This window comes from Sceloporus undulatus, chromosome 9 (assembly GCF_019175285.1).
Source record: "Sceloporus undulatus isolate JIND9_A2432 ecotype Alabama chromosome 9, SceUnd_v1.1, whole genome shotgun sequence".
In the NCBI taxonomy this organism is placed as follows: domain Eukaryota; kingdom Metazoa; phylum Chordata; class Lepidosauria; order Squamata; family Phrynosomatidae; genus Sceloporus; species Sceloporus undulatus.
The window spans coordinates 18,531,783-18,552,458 of NC_056530.1; the positions used below are offsets into that span (position 1 = coordinate 18,531,783).

Sequence of the window (20,676 nt, forward strand, 5' to 3'; positions counted from 1 at the left end):
GGCCTGTTACAGACTGCAAAAATAAAGCTGCTTCAGGTCTCTTTGGAGGTATGCTGTTTAAATGATGCATACATCCTAAGAATCCGGAAGCTGCACCAAAGCTGCACTCCAGTGCTTAGGAATGGAGTATGGCTTTGGCGCGACCTTCGGACTCTTAGTACCCATGCATCATTTAAATAGTATACCTACAAAGAGACCCAAAGCAGCTTTATTTTGGCAGTCTGTAACAGGCCTATAATAATAATAATTGGTGCGAGGGCAGGGCTGTTGTTTTTGTTTTTAAAAGCAGGGTTACTTGTTGCTCATTACTAGATATGACAGGTCAGAACCATCCCAGGCTCTGAGATTTCAAAGGGAATTGAAAGGGAGACGAGTCCTAAATACTATATGATGGTCAAAAGCTTTTTTAAAAGTGCAGTGCATTTGACCTTATCATTAGTTGGCCTTTGTCAGGAGTTATTCAATTCTGGAGTTGTAGTCTGCATTACCTATAGAAGAGGACCTTTGGTTATTAGAAGCCTCAATAATATTACAAGAGTGATGTTACAACGCTTACTTGTTTGGGAATGCATCACATTGGACTCTCCAATATTTACCATTGGGTGAGAATTAGGGAAGGAAGTAATATTTGAAAATATTTTAACAACCAATATTTCAAATATTGAAAAAGTCTGATGAGAAGAATCCTGGATGGGCAACAATCCTTACAGTTCAGTGCAAAATTCACATGTGGTTGTTTCATATGGGAAACAGTATTTTCTTTTTATACAGAAATATTATTTTCTGAGCAGAAAATGATATGATTGGGGAAAATGCCATGCCAGATTCACATGCGGTTGTCTTGCACAAAAAACAACAACACATTCTGTGGAAGAGATACCTCTTTTGTGCAGAAAATAATATTTGTACATATTTTCCTGTTCAGAGGGTGCTATTTTCAGAGCAAAGCAAAAATGTGTGGATTTTGTGCATAGTAAGTCCCAGATTGCAAATAGACATCAAAAGCTGTGGTTTTCAGTCTTTTTCACAGCAGGAAGAATATTGCAAAAATTACTCATTGCTTCCTTCAAGAAGAAAATTAGTGATAAATTACATCCTCAGTAAACATCAATATGATCAAGCCATAACAGGTTGGATCTGTTTGCGAAATGATCTGAGCCTCAGCTTTAAACAGTTGTAGCTAACTATGGTTATGATGGCCTACTCTATCAAGGAAGAGACAGTGGGCTGTAATGGTTTGAGTGCTGGCTCTTGACTCTGGGGGACAATGGTTCAGATACCCACTTGGCCATGCAAACCCACTATGTCATCTTGGGTGAGTCAAACTCTCTCAGCCTCAGAGGAAAACAACGAGGAAATCCCTCTGAATAACTCTTGCCAAGAAAACTCCATCACAGATTAGCCCTAGGGTCACCACCACAAGTCAGACACGACTTGGAGGCACACAACTACGTCAACAAATTGTACCAAGATGGTTTTAAATAGGTTAGCAGTATTACAGTGGACCCTTGGTATCCACTGGAGTTTGGTTTCAGGACTCCCCATGGATACTAAAATCGATGGATGCTCAAGTCCCATGATATACAATGGCATGGTAAAATGGCATGCCTTATATAAAATGGCAAAGTCAAGGCTTCCTTTTTGGAATGTTGTATATATTCTTAAAATATTTTCAAACCATGGATCATTACGGTATATCTGTGGATAAAAATCCCATCCATACGGAGGGCTGCTTGTATTAAGCAATGTGCTGGGAAACAGTAGTGTCAGTGTGGTAGTCTCTGGACTCAATGGTCTGTGAGCCATTGGTTGCAAGTCTGTTGGAAGAAAGAAACAGATGCAGCCAATGGGCATAAATATGGGCCTAGTTTCTGGCACATGGGGAAGGGACTGGCAGTCCACCAGGTCAGAGAGCTTTAAAAGCACTGCCCTGTTTCTTATAGGTTCCCTGCCATTCCTCGTTCCTAAAAGACAGAATGGAAGTTTGATATGATCTGTCCTGCACCCCTAAAGAGACCTTCTGCCCTAAGCTGTCCTGTTATTTTTGTTTGACTGCCAATCCAGTAAGCTTCTGTATGTGGCTAGAAGAGGGCTGACATTGTCTCCACTGCCACAGGTAGCAAAATGCATTAGGTTGGCCCTGGTTCCTAACATTGCTAGTCTACGGACACTATGCACCTGTTCTATCTTTTTCTCCTCGGCCTATGTTTTTCCCCCTGGTGAGAGACAAGATGGAAGAAGCAGTGAGAACACTGCAAAGGGGGAATTATATTTGCATTGTAAATGTCTGCAACCGCAGAACAAGAGCCTTGTGAAAAGGAGGAGAAGGAGTGCGGGGATAATGTATTCTTTCCAAGCTCTCTGATCTTTCCTGCCTCCCCTTTTTTTAGGTGCTACCTAAATAATGGATACCAGGAGCCTGGTGCCTTCTTTAATAGCGACATGACAGGCAGAAATCCCATCGCTATATCACTTCATCCCAGGCAACGTTTTCCCTGTTGATTTCCACCTGGTATGCTGCTGAGAGAGGTCCAGGCTGCCCACTTATGAAAGCTGAAAGGGAAGAAAGATGGCCACCTTTCTACCTGCCCCCTGTTGCCTCCTTAGAGTCGAGCCCAGCGCATTGGAACCTCAATGCCCACCCTCCTGGTGCACCCCCTCCTGTTAGATTTATGGCCTTCTCCCATCCATGCCCCACTCTCTTTCCCTGCAGGGAGCCGGCCCATCCATTACAGCCTGTGGTGGCTGCTGGGCTCCCACTGAGCCAATTTTCATCCATCTTCCCTTGTCGTTGTCATCCCCCCCACCTCCCGGCTCTCCTCACTCAGCTCCCACTAATGCAGCCCCTGGCGTGTGGCCGATGCTGTTGTTCAGCTTTTAATTTACAAGGGCGCAGACCTGTAGGCCCTGCCAGCTTTGGGTTTGTTATATGGATGGTTTCAAAGAGCCGGAGATGGAAAGGAAGGGCCAGGATTAGGCTGGGCAAATAAATCCGAGCACGCTGTCTCTCCTCGGTGGTGTTGGCAGACGATAAAGAGACTTGTGGAAGGAAATGAAAACAGGAGGGGAAGGACTCGAATATTGAGATGGGTTGTTGTTTGTTGGCCGCTTTCATATCCTATATCATCAACCAACCAACTCCCCCCTCTCTCTCTCCACGTATATGTGCGTGTGTGTCAAATTGTCACCTTGAGCCTCCTCAAGATAAGGGGATGCTATAATATGGAAATCTCTACGTGGAGGTAACTTTGGGGGCTTCCACATTGAAAACTGGAGAGGGCTTCTGTGCAGAAGAAGGAATTCCAGAATGTGTTGCTGGTCACACAACCAGGTGACAAGTAACAGCTTTCTTCCTCTACACAACCACTAAAGCTGCAGACGTTCTTTCCAATTTCCACTCTGGCAACCCTACAATGTGGACTGTGGGGCACATTCAGCACTCCAAAGATCCTTCTGGTGGCATCGGAATGCCGTGGAGTCTCATTCTTTGGAGCTTTTTAAACAGAGGATGGATGGATGGATGGATGGATGGATGGATGGATGGATGGATATCCATCAGGAGTGCTTTGATTGTGTATCCCTGAGTGACGGGTTGGTCTGGATGGCCCTTGAGGTCTCTTCCAACTCTGTGATTCTATAACCTGTACCTCATCTAACCCTTATTGGGAAAGGCAGGATTCTGCCCCATCTCACTGCTGGGCTAACTACTGCTGCACTTTGAACTCATTTTGCAGCAACTGAAATAAGCCGAGGACAAAGAGAGAACGTAGGAGGTGGAGAGAGAAATCGGGACATTTCAAAGCAGCTGAAAAAGTTGAACAATAGTGGATTAATTGGACCTGTTCCAAACAAATGGAGACAGTTGGAGGGAATGCATGTATATGTGTGTAAAGAAAGACTAAGGTAGTGAACAATGGCAGATGAGGGGTCAGGGGGGAAACAGGGGAAAAAGAAATCAATGTGAACAGTCACGAGGATAGAAACCTGCCCTGATTTTTCAAGCATTGCTTTCAACCATGAAAAGAGATGGGAGATCAACATTGATTGGAATCAATGATCAAAATGAACTTTGTGGGAATCGCATGGCCTGCCTTGTACATAAAGACACCCCCCCCCTCTTATTCCTAACCTTCACAACATGCACATACTCCCCAGTGCCTCCATGAATATTTTAGTGCTTCTTTCACGAACCTCCCTGTAGAACACACCATCCGAAATGGCTCATTCTAGTTGCTTCTTGAATACAGAAAAGGCAATGCTTGTATTTTTAAACCTGGCAACTCTAGCTGTGGGGGTCAGGATGGAGAACGGTGGGAGGGAAGTCACTGATTTAGCTCTGGTCTGCGCTGTGCAACTTCCCGATTGCTCTCAGCAAGACCTCCTGCTCTGGATGCAGCCCTCGGTGTTCCCTCTGTGTGGTCTTCCAAAGCCCGGGTGAGATCTGATTGAGTTAAAGCACTGGAGTGACACAGATTTTGCAGCATGCAGGTCACACATTAAGGGCTAAAGAAGTTAGGTGGAGGCTCTTTTTGTCTGGATGCAGATAAGCGCCTGTCAAGGCAGCCCTGTAGAAAGATGTGACCATGGCCACAATGTAGGAATTGGCTGCTGCCAAATTCTCTGCCCCATCTTTTGCAAAGTGGCACTTTTAGCACCCAAATAAACAGTGTGCACCTGGCCCTGGTCAGGACATGCCAAAGTCCCATGCTCCCTGTCCTTTCTTGACAGAGATCCGCTATAGTGTGGCCTTTCCTATAAAATTACATTATTGGACGGAAATGTAATTTATTTAAATGTATGCAAATTTAAAACAGCTGTTGGCAAGCTTTGGGACTGAGTTTAGTCTTATTGTTCATGGCTACGTAACATTAATTAGAACTAATTAGAAACGAAGGCGGAAGGTAGACAAATAGCTTTTGAAAGATGGCGTATGGGAAACAGTAGTGAAACCTTTCAGGGTAGTTTAAAACTGAACAGCCTCACTAGAAACTCTCTTTACATGGCTAGTTATCCTGACATTGTAACACCTGATTTCTCTTCAAACTCTGCTCAGCGCATGTATTTAAGGAAGGCAACATTGGTTAGCTGTCGCATAACTCTGGCAAAATCAAGTTGTTTTTCAAATTGCCTTTCATGTTTTGAATTAATTACGTATGTCATTACAAAGCCCCCTAAAGTAATTCGTTGCCATTACTTTTTAGCCTCCTCCCGCAGTAGTTTGTTTTGTCACTGGTTGTGTACATAGTTACATTTCCATTACTTTAAAATACACCCAGACACCTTGGATTCATAAGGTAATAGAAAACAACCCCAATAAAATGCCACTAAAATGCCATCAAAAGTTACTCCATGTTACCTTTAGGACATCTATGTATGCATCCAAAGACATAGCCATTTCTGGAAAAATCAGTATGCAAAGGGCTCTTGTAGCACCTTTGAAAGAAAAGTTGGTAACATGAGTCTGCAGTTAACATGCAATTAACAACAACAACAACAAACAAACAAATGGTCAAAATACCCTAAAGTCACCAGATTCCATCTGATCTTGGAAGTCAAACGGGGTCAGCTCTGGTTGGTACTTAGATGGGAGACCACCAATGAATATCAGTTGCTGTAAGCTATATCTTAGAGGAAGGAAATGGCAAAACTATCTCTGAGTATTCCTTGCCCAAGAAAACCCTCTGAAATTCATGGGATTGCCAAAGGTTGACAGGGGACTTTGAGGACACACATCACCTAAGACATTTTAGCACCTGGGGCTGAAAATACAAATAGAGTATCCCTCCACAGTGGTAAATGTTCCTGCAACAAGTAACTGCACATTGCTAGCATTCCAGGGGGTGGCAGTAAAAGCCCATTAGGCTCATAGGGAGCTGTCTGCTGGTCCTTGGAGCTCAGACTGGCAACTGCTTTTCCCAGAGTTTGGTTATAAATGATTGTTGGTTTGGTTGTTGTGTGCCTTCAAGTCATTTCCAACTTATGGCGACGCTAAGGCGAACCTATCGTATGGTTTTCTTGGCATGATTTGTTCAGAGGAGGTTTGCCATTTCCTTCCTCTGAGGCTGAGAGAGTATGACTTGCCCAAGGTCACCCAGTGGGTTTCCATGGCCGAGCTGGGAATCAAACCCTGGTCTCCAGAGTCATAGTCCAACGCTCAGACCACTACGTCATGCTAGCTCTCATATAAATAGTTGCAAATAAATAATTCATTGCATTACATCTCAGTGAATAGAGAAAGGAAGTAATTACAGGTAATATAAATAGTTACAAATAAATAATTAATTATCTTGCAAGGGTAACTTTAAGGGATAATGTCACTCCTTTTGTGGCTCAGCTGCAACTCTCAGGGCCCAAACAGACAGGCCAAAATAAAGCTGCTTCGGGTCACTTTGGAGGTAAGCTGTTTAAATGACACATGCATCTTAAGAGGCCAGAAGCTGCGCCAAAGCTACGCTCCAGTCCTTAGGACTGGCGCATAGCTTTGGCGCAGCTTCTGGACTCTTAAATGCATCATTTAAACAGCATACCTCCAAAGTGACCTGAAGCAGCTTTATTTTGGTCTGTCTTTTCAGGCTATCAGTTACTTTTTTAGATGTAGAGGTCTTTAACTCACTAAATAATGGCAGAGGAACATCTCATGATTTAAGTGCTGGCATGTATTTTGCTTCATGCTGCTACCTTGTGCTGTATTCTTGGTGTTCAGGCAATGAAGAGGTAGACAGTGTGCTTGTTGCCAAAGGACAACAGCTTATAACAATCAGATTTTTAAAAAGGTAATGAAATTACTGTTGAGAACTCTGGCCGTCAAAAAATTACTTTTAGAAGTGTCCTTCCTTTCTTCTAACACTGGGACATTGAGGGGCCTGTATCATATTTAAATGTCTAGTAAGACACAATAAATAATAAATGTAACAGTCATACATTAATTTAAAACTGTAATTAAAAACCTGGAAAATGATAAACTGGGGAAATATAACCATAATTTGACATGAAATATAATGGTCATTTGCTGTTCTTGAATCCTTGTTATCTGCTGGGGTTTGGTTCCAGGATCCCCCATGGATACCAAAATCCACGGATGCTCAAGTCCCATTAAATACAATGGCATGGCAAAATGGTGTCCCTTATATAAAATAAAAAATCAAAGTTTGCTAGTTGGAATTATACTTTTAAAAAATATTTTCTAAATGTGGATGCTTGACTCCATGGAGAAAAAATCAGTGGCTAAGGATGGCTGACTGTAATGCAGTTTGACACCATTGTAACTGTTGTAGCTCCATCCTACGGCATCCTGGGATTTGTAGTTGTACAAGGTTTGCCAAAGAGTGCTGGTGCTTCACAAAACTACCGATCCCAGGATTCTGTGGGTTGGAGCCATGGCAGTTAAAGTGGTGTCAAACTGCATTATTTTGATAGAGCGGAGGCAGTCCTTAAAATTCACCCCAAAGGTGGCCACCTTGTCCTGCATAATGGTGGATCGGCAAGCTTGGAAGACAAACAAGACCATAATGAAAATGTCTCTCTCCCTTTCTCTCTGTTCCTTCCCAACTCCTCCATTTTCAGTGCCTCTGCTCCCTGCTCTTCTTTCGTCCCCGCTGGCCGTACGTGTGGGGGATTCTGTCTCCCTCTCCATCCCATTCCCCTTACCCTCTTTTCAGATTCAAACCACTATTATCTGGAGAAAGGATACGACTATCCTGGCGATAGGGACCCTGCATCCCAATTTCACCGTTGTGGTAGCCCCCAGCTTCCGTCCTCAGTTTAGTGTGGACCCTTGGCGTGGCAACCTTAACATCACTGCAGTGACCACCTCCAATTCTGGCATCTACACAGTGGAGATTTTCCCCTTGGGGAACTCAGTACAGAAGGAAAACTTCACCGTTCAAGTGTATGGTGAGTGCCAGGTTTACGTTCGGTTGGCAATATGACGTGTTGATTTGTGTTTCTATCATCCCTTTGCCAGTCTCTCAGCAGTCATAGGAAAAAGGAAAGCCATTAGACCTGTTTAACAGGTAAGGGTAAAGGTAGTCCCTTGACATGAATGTGTAGTCATAACCAACTGTAAGGGGCAGTGCTCATCTCCGTTTCTAAGCCGAAGAGCCAGCATTGTCTGAGGACTGCTCTGGTGATCATGTGGCCAGTATGACTGCACCAAACACTGTTACCTTCCCACTGAGAAGTGGTACATATTTATCTACTTGCATTTACATGCTTTCGAACTGCTAGATTAACATATTCATTCTCCATTGCAGGAATTTAACACAGTTTAACACAATACATCTCCACCTTTAAATGGAGAAAGACACAACGGAAAAGGAAAAATGGATGGGGAGGAAAAAGGAAAACAAAACTTGGGCACTAGTTCTTAACATTATAAGGTTTCTCCTCTTAACGGAAAGGGATGGCGGTTGACAGCCAAGATCTGACAGGGCTGGCTTCTCAGGAGTAGTGAAGTGATGATCTCCTATACTTCGGTTCAATGTTTTGTAGTGCTCTACATGCCTAGTGGGTTTGTGGGATTCCTCCCCATTTCCATGTGTCCGTCAACAATGAAAATGGGGTGTCTGTAGCACTTCAATCCCACAACTACTCCCTCTATACACAAACACACAAGGATCACTGCCCCCTCTATACACAAACAAACTACGTATTAACCCTTGAGATTCAAGAGCAAAACCCATGCCTGGAGAGGTCCTTGTAGCTATGGAGCAGGAGTACATTAAAAGAGAGCAGACAGGCAGGGTTCCGTTGTACACTGCTCAGGCTAGGAGGTGGTGGTAACTAGTGGACACAACAGTGGTGTGACAGCAGCTATCACATCCCATTTCTGTGTGTTTTCTCAGAGGATGTAGGCAATGTGTTTGTGAGCCCACCATCTGCAGAAGCAACAGAAGGAGACAGCTCAGTAGCTCTGAACTGCACCCCAGTCCGAGGCTCCGTATCCTGGACCAAAGATGGGCAGAGTCTTGGTGACAATCCCCGATATCTGCGTTCTGCTGGATACTTGCAGATCAGAAGCCCTCAACGTATGGACACAGGCACCTACCATTGTAGCATCTCCAATCCATTCAGTAATGGGACTGGCATTGCTAACCTTACTGTCTATTGTAAGTATGCAGTAGAGGCAAATAATTTAACTATAAACCATACTATACACTAAAGACAAATGTGGTGTAGTGGTCAGAGTCATCTTCACATTCCTCTCTTACCAGTGGTTGGACATAACCATGGCTGAACTGTCTTTGAATATTACTCCTTTGGACTTAAACTGAAGGAAGACCTAAGTTCAGAACCTTGCAAGATCACATATTTTGCTGGATGGCGTTGGGCAGCCTATCCCAACTCAAAGAGAGGTGCTGTGAGGATAAAGATGTGGGAAAGCAGGTTAATCATACATCCCTTCTTGAGATCTCTGGAGAAAGGATAGAGGGGACAAAAGAAGGAAAGAGAGAGAGAGAAATACACTTTGTCATTTTGGGGTTTGTCGGTTTGTGGGAGGTTTTAAGATCTGGCCAACCCCAAAAAATGACAAGAAAAGAAAAGAGAACTGACAACTAGACTTCTGGGAAACTGAGCTGTGTTAGAGATCTGGGTTAATCAGGTATTAAATTACTTGAAATCAGTGTTTTTATACTTCATCTGTTTATTCTTTTGGTGGAAGTATTTATATTCTACTTTTCAAGGTACAAAGCTTCAAGGTCTGAAGTCACCTCTGGCCAATTCCCTTTTTAAAAAGGGCCTTTTAGACTCAGGGAGGCATAGAAATGTGTCCGAAATATCCCCCACATCTTATAGAGGGCATTGGGGGGCATTAAGGGAGATTTTTTAGTTTTCAGAAGGGGAGGGGTACAACTTTGCAAGGTCTTTTGAAGGGCTAATGCAGCCCCCTATCCTCCCATGGTTGCCCACCCTGGCTTTGCAGAGATGTGACAGGCAGGCATTCTCCCCTTCTCTTTCGCCTATATTAGCCATTAATGGAGATCAGGTGTCTAAATCATTAACTGGAACAATTCTGAGGGTGCTGTGGAAAATTGCAGCATGTGCTTTTTGGACCTGGTGAGGCTGCCCTTTCTCTGTAGGTTGGGGATAAAGGACTGAGGCATCTCAGCCACAAATGGAAGTGGCCGCTGACCCAGAGAGAACCTTTTTGCATTCCCAGGTGGCTGGGCAAAATGACAGACCATAAGGCTGCCTTTCTGCGGCTAAACGGCCACTCCATCAATTTGAATCACCCCATTCGTCAGGGAGGTCGCAACCTGGATAACCAAAGCCGGGAGGAGAAGGCAGGGCCCCTGCAGTACTTAAGCCTGATGGATAGATAGATTGGCTGCCACATCTTTTTATGCAGACGGTAGACACTACACTGGCACAGTATTTCATGGTGCTATTGTTTTAATTCCTTTCAGATGGTCCAGAGACTCCAACAATCACCATCTCATCTTCGGACCAGGATTTGGATGCTAGGAGCTTTGTTCTGGTGAACAGTACTGTGAACTTAACTTGTCTGGCACCATCTGAGCCTCAGGCAAGGATCTACTGGAATGTGGCAGATATTGAAGATCCCGATGTGCCCTCCTTGCCAGTTCTGCAGCTCTCTCGAGTGCAGTTGAATCAAGCTGGGCCATATTCATGCTTGGCCATTAACCAGCGCACCCAAAAACGTGTTCGGAACACTGTCAACCTCAAAGTTGCCCGTTAGTTGACTTTGGCATGAGCCTTTTTTTTCCTCCATAGAGGTTCTAGTCTAAAGGGAAGGTTATTGGGCTAAGGGAAACAATAAACACTTACAATGGGTTCTCCCTACTAATCCTGGGAATTGTCATTTAGTAATGGTAGAGGATTTCAAAGCTAGATATTCAATCACATTACATGATTTTAACACTATAATTCCATTGTAACAGCCATGGTTCCATCCTGTGGTGTTCTGGGATTAGCAGTTTAGGAAGGGGCATGTAGAAAACTCAGACAGAGAAGCTCCTCTTGTGTCTAACCAAACTACAAATCCCAGGATCCCATGGGAGAGAACCATGGTGGTCAGAGTCGAATAATGGTGCTATAATTCTGTAGTATGAATGAGCCATCTAGTCCATCAAAGAATTCCATTGCCCAGAGTTCCCTGGGGAAAAGGAATAACCACTAAATGCCCGTGATACAGCTTTTAGCGGGTTCTTTTTGGTGCGGAGGGAGATTGTGCGGCTTGGCTGCTGCGGTGTCCCTCAGGAGGAAAAATGGGTGGCTCCATTACACCCTTTCGGGGCGGTCTGTCGAGCCCCATAAATAAGTAAACATCATCATCATCATCATCATCATCATCACCACCACCATTACTACCACCCCCACTATAATGGTGTCTGATTTGCTAGAATATTTGGCTCATCTCTTTCTTACTCTTCCCTTAGAACAACCTTCTGGGTCTCCCCGCTGCGCTGTGATTTCAGCAGACAATGGCACCGCTTTGCTTTTCATCTGTTCCTGGCTTGGGGGATATCCTGCTCCCCATTTGAGTTTCCAGGGGCTCCCAGGGAACAGCAAGGAGGTCAGTGCCTCTAACTTGCAGCAACCGGTGGTCTCTCCCTTCCCATCTGGGCTCAGTGGTAAAACCATCACCTGTCTGGGACGCCACTTGACTAAGAAGGGCAACTGCAGCATGATTCCAGGTAAGACAAAAAAACAAATGTAAGAACTCCCCCCTCCATCAATTCCAGCTGATAAAAATGGCCAAAGGACAGCTGAGCCAGCACTAGGTCAGCTCTGTGGAATCCAATTCCCTCATATCCTTTGGATGTTGGAAATGACTTAGAGCAGAAGCATTGTGGCTTCCATTCTAATAAGTAAAGCATTAGAAATACAATGTGAGACACCAAAGATATTTTTCAGGAGTTTAGACTGTACTGCTTTTCCGTGGAGAATGTCATGGCATATATGGCTGTGAGCCATATAGTGCGCCAGCTAACACTTTGCCCTAGAGAACTTTGATCATAGATGGTTGATCATTTGTACCTGTTCATTTTGTATTATTTTCTAACTACAAAGGCTAGTCTATGCACATAACAAAGCTAAAAGTTCAGTTACTGTAGGTCCAAAACACACTGCAGAAATAATCCAGTTTGAGACCGCTGCCTTGACTCAATGCTTGGGAATTCTAGGAACTGAACTTTAGTGAGATATTTAGTTTTCTCCTATCAGAGAGCTCTGGTGCCATAATAAACTACAATTCCCAGGATTTCCTAGCCCTGAGCCAGGGCAGTAAAAGTGGTTTCAAACTAGATTATTTCTGCAGTGTGTTTTGGACCTAAGAGTGACAAAGAATGGCAAACCCTGGTGTCAGCAGCAGTTTGACTGGACACAGTTTGGATCAGATTACTTCTCAGTCCTTCTTTTAGCTCTTCTGCTGGCGGATCTTAGCTGAGCTTGTCAGCAGAGACATTCTGCTAACTTCTAACAGGTTCTTCTGTCAGCAGAGATCAAGGGGCAGAAAAAGATTCTCCTGACAGCAGGGCCTTTGAGCTGGAAGAAGAAGGGAGCGCCTAATTCTAACCACATCTTTGCATTATGATTGCACTGTAACCCGACACAGGCTGCATCCGCACGGCAGAAATAAACCAGTTTGACACCACTTTAACTGCCATGACTCGATGCTATGGAATCCTGAGATTTGCAGTTTGGTGGGGGCACCAGAGCTCTTGACAGGGAAGGCTAAATATCTCTCAAATCAACAAGTCCCAGAATTCCATAGTGTTGAGCCATGGAGGCTGAAGTGGTGCAGACTGCTTTATTTCTGCAGTGTGGCAGCAGACTCAGTGAGTTTGTGTCCATTCACTGTCACACCTCCTAACATGCCAACAACAACACTTCATTTCAGTCATTGACCAATAAATAAGTAATGAGTACAATCATTAAAATAAGTAGCAAGGCTATCTTCAACATCAGACATCAACGACTATTAACCGCCCCCGTCTGAAGGTTAATAGTATACATATCTTACATATAATGAAGACAAATTTTAGTACTTTAATTTGGTTCTGATTGTCCAACAGGCAACAAACCACATAAGGTTGTTTGGATGTCAGAATAGGATAACATCCATGTTTATGCCTTTGACATCCTTAAAGTAAGGAGAAGACAGGTTCATTGAAACAACATACTTCAACAAGCTTTTAGGAACTGACTGTAATGGGCTTTAATGGTGTGTGGTCTTGCTGATTTCTCTCTTCTCTTTTTAATGGGTTGTTAAATGGTTTTAATTCCACAAATTGTTTACTTGCATTTTAAAATATCTTTTATTGATGTTTTGTATGCATTTTAATCTGCATTTGTTATAATACCTTGGATGTTGCCTTGGATATAGCCGATGGCAACAATGACACACCCAGCTGTACAAAGGAGCTTATCACACTGCAGCTGATTTCAGCATTAAAGAGAGATTAAAGCTCATTTAAAGCATCCCGCAAATGAAGCGGAAATGGCAAGTAATTGCACAAATGATTATCACACGCAATTGCGCAAATAAAGTGATATCAGAAATGCATTGTTGCTGAAATCCCGAAAGTAAAAAGATGCGCCTTAATGCTTCTTTGTGACCACTTTAATGGTGGGTTTTGTGCGATATCATATTAAATCGTTGCACATATTTACACAATTTTCCCAGCATTTTCATGGGATAAACTCCCAATCTCCTTTGTGTGCTAAACTCCAAAGAAAGATAAGAGCTTGGGGGTGTTACTTTTTGGACTACAATTCCCTGCATCCTCTAGCCAATATTATTCCAAAAGGAGTTGTAGTTGTAGTTCAAAAAAAGAAAGTCCTCTTTCCAAGCTGTAGAAGAAACACCACAAAACCACTCCATGTGCCTTTCTGGTTGGAAGGAGAAGAAAGGAATGTCAGTTTTGGGCTGAGGTTTATCCCATTTCAGAAATTGTCAAGATTTGTGTTCACTGATGCAACTTGTTCTCTCTCTGCAGAAGCCCCCTCGGGAGTCTTGCTCTCATTCCAGGTACACAGCAATGATGATGGACCTGTGGCTGTGGAACTCCATTGCCAAGGCATCTTCAACCCAGTAGAGATTGAATGGTTTCGGGACAAGAAGTCCCTGAGTCCCACCAGTGGCCATTATCAGCTGAGCCCTGATAGGACACGGTTCACCATCTGGAACTTCACTGCTCCGCAGGAATTAGGGGATTACAGTGCTACCTGCTCTAATCCATTGGGATCCCAACAGTCCAACATTACTATCACTGGTAAGAGGTTTGCAGCCATGAAGGATATAGAAGTTCCTATCCAAGTCTTAGAGGTCTGTAGGCCATGTTGAGCTCCCAGTACAAATTCTTCACTCCAGACTGTCTATAAATAGAAGCAGGCATATTCAGAGCTTAGAAGTAACTAGTTAGTTACAAATACTATGGGGGTGGGTGTGTGTGCTCATTTTTACTACTAAGCCAAAGAGCCAGCATTGTCCAAGGACTATTCTGGTGGTCATGTGGCCAGCATGACTGCACTGAAAGCGGTTCCCTTCCCACCGAAATGGTACCTATCTATCTACTTACATTTTCCTACTGCTAGGTTGGCAGAAGCTGGCACTAGTGACAAGACATCACTCTCGGGCCTCAAACTGCCAACCTTCTGATCTTCCAGTCATCAGAATGAGCATCTTAACTACTAAGCCAACACATCCCACTGAGCACACTACTTCAGCAACATAAAGTTACATTAAGAAAAAAGTGATATAGGATTCTGGCAAAAGTCTATATTGTAGTAATCGACTATATTTGGACCTTAGACCTTGGTAATTAATTACTTTTTAGAAGTAATGTTTGAAGCTCTGGCTGGGCATGGAAAGGCAGGGAATGATTTAGCTTCCATTTTTAATGCTGGCAGTAAGACACCACTAGAAACAACAAAATACCCGTAAGCACACCACCTTTGAGTTAGAGTGCTAAACCACTAGATAGACAATTAGGAGAGAGAAAACTGACTGTTTCCATTCCAAGGAAGTACTGTACTGAGTTTATACATAGGACCCTTGTTTATGTGTAGCCACCGTGAGTTTCTTTCTTTCTTTTTGACAGGTCCTGCCATCTCTAATTGGACTCTGTCTCATGGACCTCATCCTGGTTCTGTTTACCTGGAATGGACAATTCCTAAGGGATCTGTGGTTACCGGCTTTTGGATCCAGATGCAGAGCCCTAAGCAAAGTCGTTCTGGTGAGGAGTGGAAGACAGTGGAAGTCCTAGGTGCTACCAACAGATCGGCCACTATTGTGGGACTGGAGCCCCAAACTCCCTACTCCTTCCAGATTGTGCCTCGCTTGGGGTCCCAAGCTGGCAATGCATCTTATGTTCAAAACCTCCAGCCACCAGGTGAGTATTCCTGACTTTAGGAGACATGTGGGCCATATGGATTTGAGTTTTAGAAAGCCTTCAACTAGGGTTAGTAAATCTTCTGTCCCATAGCAAAATGTATGAGCTTGCCAATCACATGCATGTGCACCCCCCAAAATCTGTTGTTGTTGTTGTTGTTGTTACTACTACTACTTACTACTACTATTTCTTACCAGACTCACCCTATGAATTGAGGCAGGGAACAACAACAACAAACTGAACACATAATACAGTTAAAAGAGCATATAAAATAAATACATATTAAAAATAATAAATACATAAATATCTAACTGCACAAGGCAAAAATGGTGGATATAAAATGTTGGTATGTCTAACATCCAGAGCTTGAAAATAATTTGATGCTCTTTTTTAAAAATAGCAATGGTTTGAATTATATCATAACCATTTTAATGAACTGAGTAACAGTTAATACTTCATGTAGCTCTAATTTGTTACTTTGCTTTAATTTCTTACTTTATCAATTTGTTACTTTGTCTTTTGTTGGGGGGGGAGTTGCCTACTGTGAACGTTTTCAGTAATTTTTAATTGTTATTCTATAATTAAAAATTAGCATGTTGCTAATCCATTGCTAATTATTATCGCCATGAAATAATGTTAGAATTGTCACTAAACCAAGTAAAAATAATAATTTCTGAATTAACGTGGCTAGAACTCATTCACTTAAAGTCGCTAGTTTAGCGCAATTACGTGAATGCGCATTGCGTTCAAACTGGCTTCCCATTGCCCGAAAATAGGATGCCATTGCCTGAATTTGCGTGTGGCAGTCTATCACGCAATGACATGAAACTCCATGATTGCGTTCGAACTGACTTCCCATTGCCCGAATTTGCGTGTCGTGGGTTATCACGCAATAAGGCTAAACCCCATGATTGCGTTCAGATTGCCATTGGATTATACTTCCAATTTCCCTTGTCTGATAAACTCCCTGCTCTCAGCATTCACACCTACTGCTTTAAAACAGCATTTCGCCGCCGCTTAAAATGCTTTACCATGGCTGTTAAAAATCAAAATCTCTAGCATAAAGTGGTATAAAGTAGAACTTCATCCAATCTTCTTCTCTTTTAATTTTGTGATCAAACTTACTGCTTATCAGAGGATCAGAAATATTTTTCCCCGAAGCCCCTAAAACTATGTGAGTTTATGTCTTTTTTCCCAGTCCTATTTGCAGCCATTATGCTTCCATCTTGTTTTATATTTTATATTTTCTTTCCGTAATACTCGGCGTTCTTTCTGGGAGTGATCCTAGAGATGAACCCAGGCAGTTGTTGTTATATTGCGAACAAGACGTATTCTATCAGAGCTTGAGAAGTTACTTTGGATCACAAGTTGCAGGGCCATTTGTCATGCTGGCTATGAGATTATGGGAATTTATAGTACCAAGATTCTAGGCATTGTAATTCAGTTTGTAGATTACTCTGGTACTATAATCTGAATCCTGGCTTGGACATGTAAACCCACTGGGTGACCCTGGGCAAGGCACACTTTCTCAGCCTCAGAGGGTGGCAATGGCAACCCCCCTCTGAAGAAACTTGCCAAGAAAATCCTGTGATAGGTTCACCTTAGGTCAGTGGTTCCCAACCTTCCTAATGCCGTGACCCTTTAATACAGTTCCTTATGTTGTGGTGACCCCCAACCATGAAATTATTTTTGTTGCTACTTCATAACTGTAATTAAAAAGGTGTTTTCCAATGGTCTTAGGCGACCCCCATGAAAGGGTCCTTCGACCCCCCAGGTTGGGAACCACTGCCTTAGGTAGTCATAAATCAGAAATGACTTGAAGGCACACAACAACAACAAATAATGATGATAACACTACGGGCAAATGAAACCAGTTCTAAATGAGTACAGTGGTGTTTGCGGCAGTCACTGAAAAACTGCTCATGTGGGGAAGGAGGCTGTGATATTCTGGGAACTGTAGTCTTTCCAAGACCTGGTTGGGAGCCCTGTGTTTTTAATTCTGGCTTCTCCATCCCTATTCTTCCTTGCAGTTGAACATCTGAGTGGTGGTGCCATTGCTGGAATTGTGATTGGCTCAATCTTTGGGATGCTTCTGATCATTGTCCTCCTGTTCTTGCTGGTCTGGCTGATTTGGCTCACCTGCCGTCGAAGAGGTGAGCTGTACTATATATATATATATATATATATGCAGCAGTTAAATGCAAAGAGTTTGGATTTATCAGTAATCTGATCGATGATAAGAGAAGGGAAATACAAAAAGAGGAATGACTACCATCAGTTGGCCTTCTTTCAGCCAATTAGATTCAAATGCATTAAATTATTAAACGTCAGGAATAAACTCTTCTAGAACATGGCCACATAGAGCTACATAGAGAACTACAATCACCCCTCCATTTTAGTGGGGATCTGTTCCGGATCCTCCCCTCCACGAAAATGGAGAATTGCCAATATTCAAGCAACATTGGCTTGAATGGCAGTGTGCACCTGTGGGTGCGCACCCATTTTGTCCTCCTCCATTTGCCATCCACAAATGGGTGGGAGATGCAGATTCCAAGTCTGCAAAAACAGATGGGCGACTGTAGTTGTAGTTGAATGGTGTCAGCCATTCAGGATTTGGTTGTACATGCACCTTAGCAGAAGTCAGTGGGTGACAAGAGGCACACGGTTCATTTTCCCTAATGACTTGGAGCATGAAAAGATGGCTAACCTCTTGGTGAAAAATCATGGTGAAGTTGATTTTGTCCTTTGCAGCAAAGAACACGAAAGTTCCGCTTGAGAATCAACAGCACTACTTGTCACGCCAGGTGAGATCAAATAATATATGTGTCCTCTCTGTCTCTCTCCTTCTCTCTTTCTTTCTGAGGGTGTGTGTTATGGATGTATAGAAATGTGTGCCATTGCTGAGATTCTAGTCAAGACTGTCCATCTTGCTACAGAGAGATGGCACCTCAAGGATTATTCAGCCCTCTTGGGATCCCTCCTACAGCATTAAGTGAGACCTTTTCCCCCTTCATCACAGACATAGTTTCTGCAATTTGCACACAGTTTGCTTTGTGTAAAACCCCTCTCTCTGGGCAAAATTGCTGGCTTTCTCTTTCTGTGAAGCTAAGCACATACATACACAGAGCAAGCACAATGAAACAGGATGAATGACCACAGAGGCTGCAACTGCACTGCAAGACTGTTTAGTGGATGTGCCATCTTGCCACTTAGAAATTTGGAGTGTTGAGTGCTGGGTAATGATTTTTCACTGCTTGCTTCTATTCGTAAGTGTTAAGCATTTTAATTGTTCAATGTTATTGCAGTTTTTGTGTGCACATACATACATATAAAAGTGACCAATAAATAAAGCAAATAAATTCCATTATCTAATGGAACTCCCCTCCTCACCCTATCTTTCCATGCCATTTCAGTTTCCCAACGGTAACAAGCTGGAGTCAAATGACCCTTCTTGGAGGAATTCCTGTTGGTCATCTGGAGACTCAGACATCTATGCCATCACCTATGAGAAACACCTGTGCAAATATGGAAGTCCAACTTCACTGGTGAGTCTTGAGACAAACATTTTGTTAAGGTACAGCATCTAAATCAGAGTCTACGAAACAGGGTTGAAAACAGTCTGCCACTTTCAATTTCTTCTGCATTCAGATTTTTAAAAACTCAAGTTGGTTCCCTCCTGAATAGAGAGAAATGTGCAAATTTGGAGGAGATTCTTTAAACAAAAATGAAATTCTGCCTCATCTACATTCAGGAAATTAAACTGTTACAGCTGTTTCTGGTGTGGGTTGATTGACGTTGTACCTGCCAACTATAGAGGTGTTAAGGATGTGAAGCTTCTCAGGAAAAAATATGGCGACAATCATGGTATCAGCACAGGGGTTCTTTCCCAGATATTTAAGAGTTAAACAGTCCAAGCCCTAGGCCTGGATAGCTAGTGAGTTCTGATTTCTTCTGCATTCAACATTTACAAGTCTTCTCTTCATCCTGGATGGAAAGAGATTTGTAATTTTTGATCACTTCTTATCAAAATGAACTGCAATTCTTACCCAGCTCTACTTCTAGCAGATCTCATGAGAAGCAGCAACCGGGGCAATGGCACTGAATTCTGACTTCCTCATCCATTCCAAGCACTTTTCTGACCCATATTCTCTTTCCTTCCAATTCTCTCCAGCCCATCAGTACCATGGATTGCAGCTTTCCTCTCCCAGCGCCACAACCCGGTCCCAGGCATGTACGCAGTGCTACCCAAGTCTGAGGTTGTGAAGATAACATCTTGGGAACTTTGACTCAAGAGCAAGCATGTACAACAAACTGATGTGCCACTGATATGAGAACCAGGCATCCAAAGATGGAACCTTGCCATCTTCCTGTGGCCTCTTCATTGAGAGACTCAGCATGGAGTATGAGATCAAGGCCTCTGGAATTAGAAACCTTGGTTTCCTGGCATACTGATGGCAACAGACCACACAAAAGATGACCCAAGTAAGGGAAGAGTGAAATAAGGAGGTCTCAGGGTGATATACTTTATCTAGGTTGAATGCAAAGAATTGTTTATGGAAATCCCCTGAGATTTCCATTGTGCTTGTACCAAGGGTCTCTTGGAATGGTGCACATAACATGAATTTTTGGACTGATGTAAGAAGACATCCAGACATTAAGCTGCTGTATTGATGATATACTACATGGAGTCTTATGCTTGCCTTATAGCAGAGGGTTGTGTAAAGAAGACCACATCCATGCTGTAAAAGAAGTATTTGGATCTGGAGCCAAGCAGAGCTGATTCTTTGGGGGAGTTAGATCTTTGAATACACCAGGAAAGATGTGTCTTTTTTGCTAGACCACTTCAGGTTCTTGTGTTTTATGATTGTAGGGTTACATCTGCCAGAGTTCTGCTTTCTGTTATCAAGTATAGGACTACTGACATGTTCCATTCCAGAGTCTTGAAATTCTACTAGGACTCTCTTTGCTGAACTTGAATGAAAACAGTGGCAGTTGGTCCTTTAAGCTAGAAGTAAAGGGCGTATATCTTTCAACGAGGTGTTACTGCTTACCTGACATGGTAAGGTGAGCCACTTTCTTCCTGAAATGAAAAGGAGAAACTGCAACTTCCTTTGTAGGGATGGCTTAAAGAAAACCCTCTCCAAAGTTTAGGGTTGCCACATTGTATGCCTGGGTGGTTTTTTTTTAAATAAACCAGTATTTTTGCTATACTTGTACCATTATCTGAGTATTTATCCCTAGTTTCCTTTTAAAACAAAAAACCAACAAAATAATAATAATAATAATAATAATAATAATAATAATAATAATAATAATAATA

At 42.8% G+C, this 20,676-nt stretch overlaps 1 protein-coding gene across 1 annotated transcript in view; it reads left to right on the plus strand.

Moving 5' to 3' along the window:
* VSIG10L (V-set and immunoglobulin domain containing 10 like) overlaps nt 1-20,557 on the plus strand; it is a 21,516-nt gene extending 959 nt beyond the window's left edge. The window contains exons 2-11 of the mRNA XM_042440434.1: nt 7,564-7,893; nt 8,844-9,107; nt 10,407-10,694; nt 11,400-11,657; nt 13,962-14,237; nt 15,066-15,356; nt 17,387-17,509; nt 18,108-18,160; nt 18,770-18,901; nt 19,528-20,557. Coding sequence (XP_042296368.1) covers nt 7,564-7,893; nt 8,844-9,107; nt 10,407-10,694; nt 11,400-11,657; nt 13,962-14,237; nt 15,066-15,356; nt 17,387-17,509; nt 18,108-18,160; nt 18,770-18,901; nt 19,528-19,611 — 2,099 coding nt within the window. The 3' untranslated portion in view covers nt 19,612-20,557. The remainder of the gene's footprint in view (nt 1-7,563; nt 7,894-8,843; nt 9,108-10,406; nt 10,695-11,399; nt 11,658-13,961; nt 14,238-15,065; nt 15,357-17,386; nt 17,510-18,107; nt 18,161-18,769; nt 18,902-19,527) is intronic.
* Nucleotides 20,558-20,676: the final 119 nt, after the last annotated feature.